At 44.4% G+C, this 13,280-nt stretch overlaps 1 protein-coding gene across 2 annotated transcripts in view; it reads left to right on the top strand.

Moving 5' to 3' along the window:
• The window catches only part of wdr17 (WD repeat domain 17), a 184,189-nt gene that overhangs the window by 32,065 nt on the left and 138,844 nt on the right, over positions 1-13,280 (top strand). For both annotated transcript variants that reach the window (XM_031313083.2, XM_031313082.2), the window contains exons 5-7: positions 12,072-12,182; positions 12,431-12,571; positions 12,900-13,022. In XM_031313083.2, the coding sequence (XP_031168943.1) occupies positions 12,072-12,182; positions 12,431-12,571; positions 12,900-13,022 (375 nt within the window). The remainder of the gene's footprint in view (positions 1-12,071; positions 12,183-12,430; positions 12,572-12,899; positions 13,023-13,280) is intronic.

Below are 13,280 nucleotides of genomic sequence, written 5' to 3'. Positions count from 1 at the left end.
CAAAATATAAAACAAGATTGCCAGGGGAAGCTTATAGGCCATTACAAAGAGAAAGAGGACGGCTAGCGTTACTGCGCAGCCTCCAACTGAGCTCGAAGACGTAAATGTGACGTGAGCAACCTGTCTGAAAGTTGTAAGTCTTCTGGTAGTTGTGCCAAGAGAAATCTCAGTCATTCCCAATCTTGCAGAGACGGAGAGCGTAGGTATATGTAAGGAGATAACATAGGCACAGGCTAATTTTTGCTAACTAAAATGCTAGTTAACATTAGTAATTACACTTAAACAGCTAATGTGAGACGAAACTGCCTGTGCGCTTCTCCTGTACTGTACGGTAATTTCTCTACTGTGCGACAGTAAGTCGCGTGGTTATGACACAATCGTTAGCCTATTTTTTACAAAAACGTCTGCTACGGAGCCATAACGTGAGGTACATGGTAATGGAGCCTTTTATACATTGTCGTGTTTCTTTAGAAATAAACAATGGACAAATAGTCTTTAAACGCTTCAGATGTAAAGTTATTCGCTGTCAAAGTGGCGCCCAAATGGCAGTCAATGGAATGCTAACGGGAGGTGATGGCTTGGTAGCATTAAAATGGCGCCATAGGAGGTAGGCTTACCCCCTTGGTGAACCTAACTTTAACTCAGGATCATATTTCCTACGTTTTTTGCTGGGTCCTGTCTCCTCCCTTAATGCTGACTTCTGTTGACTTGGGACAAGGAAACGATGCATTTTAAAGCTAATACACGCACATACAATTACCGATATCAATAGAGCTGAATACAGTTATTTTTTCTTTGCGTGTCGCGCCTCACCTGTGGCTCTTTAGCGCCCCCCAGGAGAGGCGCGCCTCACCTATTGAAAACCGCTGACGTATACTATACATGTTGTGGAAGTATGACTATTGTCTTAATTTAATACTTAACTAGTTGCCAATCAGTTGCGGTTTCTCTGCCAGGCAGTAATTTACAATTCATTATATCATGGTATGGGTGAATACTCAATTCTGATTGGCTGCAGGGTGTCCATTAAAAAGTAATATAGGACACCTACTCAAAGAGTTTCAGTGAAATGCATTAAAAGAAAAAGATATATACACACTGAGTCTAGTCACGCAGTCAGTGCGATCAAAATAGTGCCACGTCCTCTGAACACAACCACAGAATGGCGCTAACACACAAACTGCAGGAAGTAAGTTACACTGCCCTGCTAAACTGACTTTTATCCTCTCTCATCCCAGTCGCTGTTCCACTCGCTACTTCAGGCTGCGGCCGACAGTACACATGGCATATCTGTTTGTGAAAGTCTTGATATTGATTTGGGAACAATGACATGGCTGGATAGCTTGTCTTGTTGGAAAACATACTGTCAGATTATATTTACTGATTGTCAACCATACACAATGTTACTGACTTTTTATCTTGCTAGCATAACGTTAGCTGTCTGTCTCGTAGCTGTCTGAGCCAAAGGGTTCTCTGAGCTGGGTGAACTATAAATACCCCCGTTGCTAAGCGTGGGAAGTCGTATCTAAGGTCTGTCCTATTTATTGGAGCAGTAAACGTTATAGGAACTTTATGGGATGGGAAATGTTCCAGGTATTAGTCAAACCCTCTGATGTAACGTGGAAAACTGAGGTATTGTTTGAAAAAACTTTAGATTTTGATTGTAAAACGTATTAAAATATAAATGAATGGTCATTTATAAAAACAATATTTGGCAAGTAACCATGGTATAAGCGGGTTAATGCCCTTCGAGGTGTCCACAGTCAGGAATGAATGGACTCCGTGGAAGACGGTTCACGTCTCCTTCGTTGTCTATTAATTCCTGACAATGGACACCTTATTGGGCATTAACCCTTACATAAGGATCACCATATGTGTGGAGTAGGGTTTGGTACTGAAGGATTTTAATCTAAAATGTGACCGATTTGACCGGTCTGGCCCTACAAAGGCCAGACTTAATCTGACTCCAATTCTTTGGTCACTATTTTGTGTTCGTTTACTGGTAGATCAGAGAAATAAAACTAATCAAGACCAGGATTCGTCCAGTTAAAGTTAATAACAACTTTAGTGAATGATATTGCAGAATACAATTACATGTACATGGATCTGATACAAGGCAAAGTCTATCTCCTAACGGACCGACAGCGTTTCCCCTGGCATCAGGCGCTGCTAAGTTAAGATACTGTCTATTTATCCATTTCTGTCCCATCCCTGGTGGTGCCCTCATCAGTTTGGATCCGGTCCAGATCTTCTGGCTCCAGCCGGCTCCTGACTAATTTGTAACACTGTATAAAAACATGACCTTGACTTCCAATTCTCAGCTCAGAAGAAGCAAGCCGCTATTGTTGGATTTTGAACACCTGTGCTTTAATCTCCAGCAAACTTTAAGGAGTTTTCATGAGAGCCAGGTCATTTCCATACAGTGTCACAAATCCCGCGCTTGCATAGTGCTGACCATTGTTTGCCTCGTTCCCTCCCCCGATCAGAGAGCATCTTTCTCACCCTTCCTTTATAATGTCTAATCACTGTAAAACTAGATGGCCTCTCATAACCCAGGGAAACAGAGGCACTGAGGTCAGCACCATGAACTCTAAAACCTTTTCTTAACACTTTCACAAAATATATTCTAACAGTACCGAATCCGGTACTTTTTTGGTTACTGACCGAATTACGTCGGTACTACCGAGGACCCATTCCATGGATGTATTACAGTTTTTTTCGATTGCTAAACGACAGTGGGCACAACTGAAGCCACATGTGCAAAACTCAAACCACAGTCTGCATTACCAACAGTTACCTGAGCTAAACAGTTCACATCACCTGCAAAACTCATTCAAAGCAACACAACTCTTAACACACGTCTCAAAACAGGCTCAGTGCAGCCAAACACTATGCACAACCCTCAGTGAGATAACACACACTGTCACTCAGAACACACTCAGAGTAAAAACACTAGCAGCAAACACCAATACCATCCATCTCCATCCATCCATCCATCTTCTTCCGCTTATCCGGTAACGGGTCGCGGGGGTAGCAGCTCCAGCAGGGGACCCCAAACTTCCCTTTCCCGAGCCACATTAACCAGCTCCGACTGGGGGATCCCGAGGCGTTCCCAGGCCAGGTTGGAGATGTAATCCCTCCACCTAGTCCTGGGTCTTCCCCGAGGCCTCCTCCCAGCTGGACGTGCCTGGAACACCTCCCTAGGGAGGCGCCCAGGGGGCATCCTTACCAGATGCCCGAACCACCTCAACTGGCTCCTTTCGACGCGAAGGAGCAGCGGCTCTACTCCGAGCTCCTCACGGATGACTGAGCTTCTCACCTTATCTCTAAGGGAGACGCCAGCCACCCTCCTGAGGAAACCCATTTCGGCCGCTTGTACCCTGGATCTCGTTCTTTCAGTCATGACCCAGCCTTCATGACCATAGGTGAGGGTAGGAACGAAAACTGACCGGTAGATTGAGAGCTTTGCCTTCTGGCTCAGCTCTCTTTTCGTCACAACGGTGCGATAAATTGAGTGTAATACCGCACCCGCTGCGCCGATTCTCCGACCAATCTCCCGCTCCATTGTCCCCTCACTCGCGAACAATACCCCAAGGTACTTTAACTCCTTCACTTGGGGTAAAGACTCATTCCCTACTTGGAGAAGGCACTCCATCGGTTTCCTGCTGAGAACCATGGCCTCAGATTTAGAGGTGCTGATCCTCATCCCAGCCGCTTCACACTCGGCTGCGAACCGATCCAGTGAGTGCTGAAGGTCACAGGCCGATGATGCCATCAGGACCACATCATCCGCAAAAAGCAGCGATGAGATCCCCAGCTCACCAAACTGCAACCCCTCTCCACCCCGACTACGCCTCGATATCCTGTCCATAAATACTACAAACATGATTGGTGACAAAGCGCAGCCCTGGCGGAGGCCAACTCTCACCTGAAACGAGTCCGACTTACTGCCGAGAACCCAGACACAGCTCTCGCTTTGGTCGTACAGAGATTGGATGGCCCTGAGCAGGGACCCCTCACCCCATACTCCCGCAGCACCTCCCACAGTATCTCCCGGGGGACCCGGTCATACGCCTTCTCCAGATCCACAAAGCACATGTATACTCCCAGGCTCCCTCCAGGATCCTTGCGAGAGTAAAGATCTGGTCCGTTGTTCCACGACCAGGACGGAATCCGCATTGTTCCTCTTCAACCTGAGGTTCGACTATCGACCGAACCCTCCTTTCCAGCACCTTGGAGTAGACTTTACCGGGGAGGCTGAGAAGTGTGATACCCCTGTAATTGGCACACACCCTCTGGTCCCCCTTTTTGAAAAGGGGAACCACCACCCTGGTCTGCCACTCCTTAGGCACCGTCCCCGACTTCCACGCAATGTTGAAGAGGCGTGTCAACCAAGACAACCCCTCCACACCCGCTGCTTTGCCTCTTTCACGGCAGAGGCTGCAGCCCTTCGGGCCCTTCGGTACCTTGCAACTGCCTCCGGAGTCCTCTGGGATAACATATCCCGGAAAGACTCCTTCTTCAGTCGGACGGCTTCCCTGACCACCGGTGTCCACCACAGTGTTCGTGGGTTACCGCCCCTTGAGGCACCTAAGACCCTAAGACCACAGCTCCCCGCCGCAGCTTCAGCAATGGAAACTTTGAACATTGTCCACTCGGGTTCAATGCCCCCAGCCTCCACAGGGATGCACGAAAAGCTCCGCCGGAGGTGTGAGTTGAAAGTCTGTTGGACAGGGGCCTCCTCCAGACGTTCCCAATTTACCCGCACTACCCGTTTGGGCTTACCAGGTCTGTCCAGAGTCTTCCCACACCCTCTGACCCAACTCACCACCAGATGGTGATCAGTTGACAGCTCTGCCCCTCTCTTCACCCGAATGTCCAAAACATACGGCCTCAGATCAGATGAAACGATTATAAAATCGATCATTGACCTTTGGCCTAGGGTGCTCTGGTACCAAGTACACTTATGAGCATCCCTATGTTCGAACATGGTGTTCGTTATAGACAATCCATGACTAGCACAGAAGTCCAACAACAAACAACCACTCTGGTTTAGATCAGGGAGGCCGTTCCTCCCAATCACGCCTCTCCATGTGTCTCCATCATTTCCCACGTGCGCGTTGAAGTCCCCCAGCAGAACTATGGAGTCCCCCACTGGAGCCCCATACAGGACTCCATTCAAGGTCTCCAAGAAGGCCGAATACTCCGAGCTCTTGTTTGGTGCATACGCACAAACAACAGTCAGAGTTTCCCCCCCCACAACCCGCAGGCGTAGGGAGGCGACCCTCTCGTCCACCGGGGTAAACTCCAACGTAGCGGCGCTCAGCCGGGGGCTTGTGAGTATCCCCACACCCGCCCGGCGCCTCACACCCTGGGCAACTCCGGAGAAGAAAAGAGTCCAACCCCTATCCAGGAGTATGGTTCCAGAACCGAGACTGTGCGTAGAGGTAAGCCCCACCAGATCCAACTGGTAGCGCTCCACCTCCCGCACAAGTTCCGGCTCCTTCCCCCACAGAGAGGTGACGTTCCACGTCCCCAGAGCCAGCGTCTGCTGCCCGGGTCTGGTCCGTCGAGGCCCCTGACCTTCACTGCCACCCATGTGGCAGCGCACCCGACCCCAGCGGTTCCTCCCACAGGTGGTGGGCCCATGAGTTGGAGAGAGAGGTGCCACGTAGCTTTTTCGGGCTGTGCCCGGCCGGGCTCCGTGGCAAACCCGGCCACCAGGCGCTCGCTGACGGGCCCTCCATCTGGGCCTGGCTCCAGACGGGGGCCCCGGGCTTCCTCCGGGCAGGGTCACTCCATCTCTACCTCGTTTTTTCATAGGGTTTTTTAACCATTCTTTGTCTGGCCCCTCCCCTGAGACCACTTTGCCTTGGGAGACCCTACCAGGAGCACAAAGCTCCAGACAACACAGCCCTCAGGTTCATAGGGACACACAAACCTCTCCACCACGATAAGGTGATGGTTCCAGGAGAGGCACCAATACAGAAATTACAAACTTTCTCATCTTTACAGTTTGAACAATTTCAGTGACTTGACAATACTCAACTAGTTTATTTAAGGAAAAGATATAGATTGTATAATATACCAATTTTTACGTAAGGTAAACAAGAAGGAATGAAAATCAGCAGTTTTCTTTGATATAGTATTTTGTCTCTAGTAATTTATGGAATTACTGGGAAAAAAACTAAAGGTACATACGTAACAGTAACAAAGAATAGTGTGACTAATCCTGCCTCTCTCCAGCATCATGTGGCAACTTTTCTTCATCACGTTGGATGTCTGCATCATCTCTAAATACAAATGAATGTGGTGTTTCCATTGCTTTCACCTCCATTACTTTCTGAAAAACAGAATGAATGCAGTTTTACTATTGTAAAGATATAGTGTTTTTCATTTTTTTTTTAAAGCTGTGTATATAACCTCAGACATCTTACCTGGACATGTTGCTATCTTTGCTCTTTTACCTGTTATTCTCAAACGGTACAGTGTATAATAGTTTCCTTCTTATTTGGTGTTTGTACACAAAAAAAGGCTTTCTGAGCTTTCTCTGTATAAATACCATATATGTTCACTAACTAGTCTAAAACAAGACATCTGCTTAGGCTTTCAGCTAAAATTGCAATCAGCAGTGTTTGATAGGCACCAGACTGAAATCTATTCTGTTTTGAATGCGTGGTTAACAGTTTTGACAGCAGTGTGTTAGCATTTGAACAAAGTGCTGTAGATCCACAGTGTTGTGCACGTTGTGGTTAAAGTCATGGGAAAAGTGTGTAGAGTTTTGAAAACTGTGTTCAAGCAATGAAAAATGAACTAGAGTTTGGTCCACATGAACTGCTGCTGTGCAGACTGTAGTTAGAGTTTTGCACACGTGACTCCAGTTGTGCCCACTGTCGTTTAGCAATCGAAAAAAACTGTAAGAGAACTGGATACAGCATTTGGCGCAAAGCCCCGTTCATGCCAGTAAGAGTTGCTCAAAAGCGCATAAAGCAGTCATGGAGCTCGAAAATACCTGGATGTTCCGCAGTCATGGAGCTCGATCTTCCGCATTGACTGGCCCATGACATCACGATAGACATGCGAACTAGCAACAGTTTGTTTGTGTTGTCGTAGCAACACTGCACGTTCTTGAGCTTGTCTCTCGTGTCTCTTTCAAGTATATACGTCGTTCTCTTAATACATCCATGTTATACGTGGCGAACTCATGAACTCGCCGTTTCATTGTCTAAAATATTCACTAATGTTAAACATTGTGTTTTCATTGTTCCTGATCGTTTACATGCTTATCTAAATAAACAATGGATGTATTTAGAGAACCAAGGAGATGTAATCATTATGTCGTGCTACTAGCTAGATACTAGGTAGCGCTAGCTACTAAGGTTAGCCTGCAGTTTCGTGAACAGAGCTTCTCTTAATACATTAATAGTAGCATGATGAAGCATCCCTCATCCAGGTCGAGTGATAGTAACACTGTATTAAAGTTACAAAAACATTTTCCTTATTTTTTAATCTTAAATTAAGATAATTAATTTTAAAATAAGGAAAATGTTTTTTGTAACGTTTTAGTGGTTGATTTTAAAAGCTAAAAAAGTAGAATGCAGGCTTAATAATGGAGCTAGTTAGGTAGCTAGCTAACGTTAACGTAATATCTTATATGTCCCTAAGAGCCGATGTGGGTTTAGGTTAAGGGTTTAACACTTATCTTATGACACATCTGAGGTCTGTATGCTGTAAAGCCTGTAACGTGGATGAGGGATGAAGCCATGGATGTATAAAGAGAAGCTCTGTTCACGAACCTGCAGGCTAACCTTAGTAGCTAGTATCTAGCTATGTCTGTAGTAACGTTATGTAGACATATATGTAGCTAGCTATAGTGTTACTGTTCTCTTAATACATCCATGCTAGCTACCACCAAAGCCCGTCTACGGAAAGCCGTTCCACTCCCTATTAAGCCCCATTGTACCTACTTTGGTTGCAGTTCCACCAGAGTTCCACTGGGGGTGATCACGGTCCAGTGCAAAATGAATGGGACCCTATGGAGCTAGACGGCTAAATTTGTCTCTTTCGCCTGATTGTCGTTGAGAAATCTCAGATTTGATTGTAGTTTTTGCAAGTTCAACATGGATTATAGGTCAAAAGTTGAATGAACGAGTACTTATGCCCTTTCGATTTATTACAGGTTGAGTTGTTGTTGCCCATAACACGCTAGCATTCTGCTAATGAATGCTGATTGGTCAGTGAAGGACTGATTACGATCGGAGATCCCGTTTGACGGCATCCGAAGCAGAACCAGAATGCCAGATTGAATATTTCGGCGTGGTCTTTAAAACATTAGCAAACCTCTTTCTAGCACGTGTATTGACAGGGAGAGTCTAATCTGTCAGCTGTGTTGTCGATGCCTCGAGAGAAAAAAGGAAGCGACTCAGAGCTTGCCGTAAAGCAGAATCTCTGGCCGTATATGTGTATGACGTCATTGACATTTTAAAAGGCTTTTTAGAACAAAAAAGCCACTTTAAAAAAATCTAACACGCAGCAGTGTGTATTTTCTTAGCCTCCCCTTTCAAATGCAACATTCAAATTACTAGACAAAAAATTAAATCCTGAGAAAAGTGGATTTTGAGGGGTATAGTTCCATAGAGTCCCATTCATTCTGCACTGGCCTGTGAGCGCCCCCTATATGGAACTCTGGTGGAACTGCAACCAGTTCAGAAGCCGGAAGTAACGAGAGAGTGGAACTTCTTCCCATATTAGAAATTCTTTGCTACCACTGATGTTAGCTACTAGCTAATGATAGCCCTGGCAGTTGGGGAAACGCTACATCCACGTTACAGGTTTTACAGCATACATACATCCATACATCCCTCGGATGTATCATAAGATAATACCATTGATGTATTAGCTAATAGAACACATGGTGAATTACAGCCATTAGCTATATCCGTTATTACAGCTACAGGACCTTGGGAGACCCGTCATTTGAGCCTGTGCAGTGTAGGGCAACATGTGTGGGTGCAGTCCCGCGGGACTGCTCGCGTTCATTATGCGCGTTCATAATGCCTAGTTTAATATCTCTGGATTCGGCTACTAGTGAATGTTAAAAATGTTTAAAACATGACGCTTTAAACAAGGACCCTTTAGGTCCAGCGGTCCGCGGTAGCCTCGTTAAAGCTCCAAACTCATTCGATTAGCATGAAAACATGTCCCAGAGAGCGACAGAGTAGGTACACATCAGTTAATAACCCCTAGGTTCGTTTTGCGCCGGAATTGTCCTTTAAGTGTTCGGGCTGTTAAGTTGATGTACCCAAAAAAAAAAAAAATCAGCTGAAATATAGAAGTTTCTTTTGCCATACAAAGTCTATGGGAAAAGTCTTTCTGGGCCAGAGGGGTGCAGTTTCACTGTTGGCCGCTAAGTCCATGGTTGCTTTAAGACATGGTGCTGTTCCTGGGGGCTTGACCCATTCACGTTAAATAAAACAGTGGAAAATGTTGGTACCTGTAAGCGCGAGCTTATCTGTTCTTTTTGCATGTTGACAGTAGGCCTGGCAAACTCGATTCCTTTTAAGTATTCGGGTTATTCTGAGTCACTCACTAAACTGATCCGGGTTGTGTGAGTCACTTGAGTCACTTGAGTCAGTATTGCTAAATCGCCAAGGAAACTCAGTCCTAGCCCATTGTCTCTAACCACTAACGTAGTAGGAAGTTCTGTGGATTCACTCTGTGCAGACTCACTATTTTAGATCTGATATATAAGCTTTCAGTGTAGACACAGAAACAGGAACGGAGAAATGCCCGCAGTGAATAAAATATATTTTTTTTTTAATCAATCAACCTAATTTTGATATGCTACATCTATACACCAAACCTATAACCTATAAGGTTATATCAGAAGTGAAAGAATGGCTTTTGTTGTGGATTTGCTTTTCACCCTGATTTGAGGAGAGACTTTACTTGCTCGTCTGCTACAGAGCCACTGATGACAACGTAGCCGGCTGATTCGCGCGACTGACTCACTCGAGGACTCATGAGTCATGATGATACATGAGTCCCATGACTGCGAGCCGAGGCGAGCTTGCAATTTTTGTCTACTTGACCTAATTGCATTTCAATATACTACATTTATACACCAAACCTACAGTAGGCCTAGACTACATGCAGAACATTGTATGTTATTTCAGAAGTGAAAGAATGGCTTTTGTTATGGATTTGCTTTTCACCCTCGAGGAGAGACTTCACTTGCTCTACAGATCCACTCATGACATGATACTGAATGTGGATACTGTTTGATGTGTAACTATGCTAATGTCTTGCTGCTTCCTGTAGTTCTGCATGGCAAACTGAGAAAGCTTATCTGTTGTTTTAGCGGTCTCTATGGTGTCTTGTTGACTTCTATCTGTATAGTTTAACCTGTACTAATATCTTGCTGCTTCCTGCTGCTCTGGTCTAAAATCATCTGGCCAAAGGACTACAGTTGAAAATTAGCCGGCTGGCTAACACTGGCACATTTACAGAAATGTTGATTAATGTGTGTTGTCCTTTATAAATAAAGAATAAGAATGACAACGTAGCCGTCTGATTTGCGTGACTGACTGACTCACTCGAGGACTCATGAGTCCTTGAGTGAGTCCTTGAGTCCTTGAGTGAGTCCCATGGTCTGCGAGCTTGCAATGTTTCCGGCTCTGAGTCTGCGGGTCGGGAAGTTCCTGTAACCTTTCTCGGACTTTCTCTGCTCACTCAGTCGCTTGAGTTGACTTGTGGAGTTGTGGTTGCCCACAAAATTATAAGTTATAAAGCTTTTGGCAGCTAAGGTGGCTAGGTCTAGTAGTAGCTAATGTTGCAAGAGGTTTGTGTGCGTAGTAGGACTCAACTGATCCGAGTTAATGATACTAAAGACTTGCGACTCATGAGTTAATTTAAATACACGGGTGAAAGATCTAAGTGAGTCACGACTCAAACAGGTTTAGTTGACAGAGAGCGGGGCTCCGCTCTGATACACACACGCAGAGGTGCGGATGGAATAAAATGACATTGTCTCGGTAGTTTGTTTAAAGGGATATTTCACCGTTGGAAAGATGAATATATCTTTAAAGTGGGTCACTTATCTAGTAGACATGTGAAATTCTTTTAGAAATTGGTGGCCAGAAAATGTGTTTTTGGCTCATGTGGATGGAAGACACCAAATCCCAGAATGCACTTGCTTCGCTGCTTTAGCGTCTACTCCCAAGCCACGCCTACCGTTTACAGACAGACAGTGAGGCAGCATTCAACTCAAGTGTGTTTTATTGTCATTTCAACCATATACATGTATAGTGGCATTAAAATGTGCCAGAGGCCACCAAATTTGGGCTTTTATGGCCCAAAAAATTCTCCGGGAGTGCATGTCGCCGGAACCGAAAACCGTGACATTATTTGATTTGATAGGTTGTAGGGATGGGTTTGGGAGGGGAGAAGGAGGTGTTGTATTTTGTGTGGTGTGTAAAATGTTCTAAATAAATAACAAAATGGTCTAAGTAAATAGGATAAATAGGTTTGGAATTATTTTTACAACTGAAATTAATTTTTGTTATTGCAGAGGGAAAGTACTGAAAAAAGGTACCGTTGGGTACCGGAACCGAATTGGAGGTACCGGTATGGGTACTGGTACCGAAATAAAAGTGAACGCTACCCAACCCTAGTGTGAACTTCCCATCCTGGTATTCAGCTTCCCTAAGAAATTCTCTCTGTGAAGTTTCTCTAGGGGAGGTGGAAGTAACCTTTACATTCTCTTGTTTACATCATTGTGGTCTTTAGACAGATGGCTATTTCCAGTTCCATACAGATCACTATAATTATAGTCTACCCTTGTGATGGTATAAAACCTTGCTCTGAATGTTGATCTTATTAGAAGAGATTTTATGACTGCTGTTAATTCTCTCTGTTGCGCAGTGAAATTAAGCTCATTATAACCATCAACATATTGGACCATTTTTTCTTCTAAAATGTCTAACCCTACTCTTCTGTTTAGGTTCCATGAGCAGAGACATGTTTCCGTAAACACCCACACCTTCCACATCTGTCTGTCCTTTCTTGTTTAGGGAGTAAAGGCCAAAAACATGTGCTGCGTCCAGAGTCATTAGAAGGGACAGATGAAGAGGACCCAGTCAGTGCTCTGGAATGGGACCCTTTATCAACTGACTATTTACTAGGTTGGACAAAATATTAACAATATCACCAGGATTTAGCTATGTTAGCTGAAGTGATTTGAATTTAAAAGGAGAAAAAACCCCACAGAATAGAACAATAAAGTAGATTTTTGTTTTATAATACAGTTATTGTTGGAGTGTTTTATAATCAAAACACTCTATTCAGTTATTGGTTATTACAATCTCTGTGACTATAATTGCAACTTCTTCTTCAACAATGCTAAATGATGAACACATTGTCTCTATCACAGTGTCTAACCTCCATAATGGTATCAGGCTGGTGGACAGCGAGGCCTTGGCTTGTATCACGTCCTTCTGCTTCCCCTCAGCTGCCGCATCAGTTCAGTGTCTGGCCTGGGTCCCCTCTGCACCAGGCATGTTCATCACCGGAGGTAAAGATTGTGTATTTCTGCCTTGATGTGTATACCGCTACAGGTTAGACTTGACTTTTAACCTCCAACATACCAGCCAGCTGTTGTTGCCACAGTGCAAACTGTCTATGTATAGATGTATACTTGCATATAAATGAGTACATTTGGCTTCTTAAAACCACAATAATACATAATATTATACAACTTTAAGATAGTTGGAGTTCATATTAATACCACCAATGCATTATGAAAGGACAGGTTTACAGACCAAGAACCATATTCATGACATTTGCATTATGCAAGAGACCTATAAATTCTTTAAACTAATTTGTCTTTGTTTGTCTTTCAGACTCCCAGGTTGGAGTGTTGAGGGTATGGAATGTGTCTCGCTCCACTCCCTTGGACAGCTTTAAACTAAAAAAGACCGGATTTCATGCGTTGCATGTCCTCAACTCCCCTCTTGCAAAGAAAGGTAAAATTTAGGATAAAAACTTTTGACCGTACACATGTGGTATAAACTTAAACACCCATGTAAGCTGTTACAAGTTACAGGGGTTCTATTATTAGGTTATATCAAATCTTGCAAGTACAAGTTTATACAAAATCCAAATCTTCAGCTACCAAAGCACCATAGATGAGACTGAAATAAATACGCTGTCTGGGTATCAAGCAGCCATTCAAACACTGAGCAGTAGTACTTTTCCTCTTGTAAGGCTTCATTTGATTAGTT

Source organism: Sander lucioperca, chromosome 4 (assembly GCF_008315115.2).
Source record: "Sander lucioperca isolate FBNREF2018 chromosome 4, SLUC_FBN_1.2, whole genome shotgun sequence".
Classification (NCBI taxonomy): domain Eukaryota; kingdom Metazoa; phylum Chordata; class Actinopteri; order Perciformes; family Percidae; genus Sander; species Sander lucioperca.
Note: the sequence above shows the minus strand (reverse complement) of the source record. Positions and strands in the feature narration are given on the sequence as shown.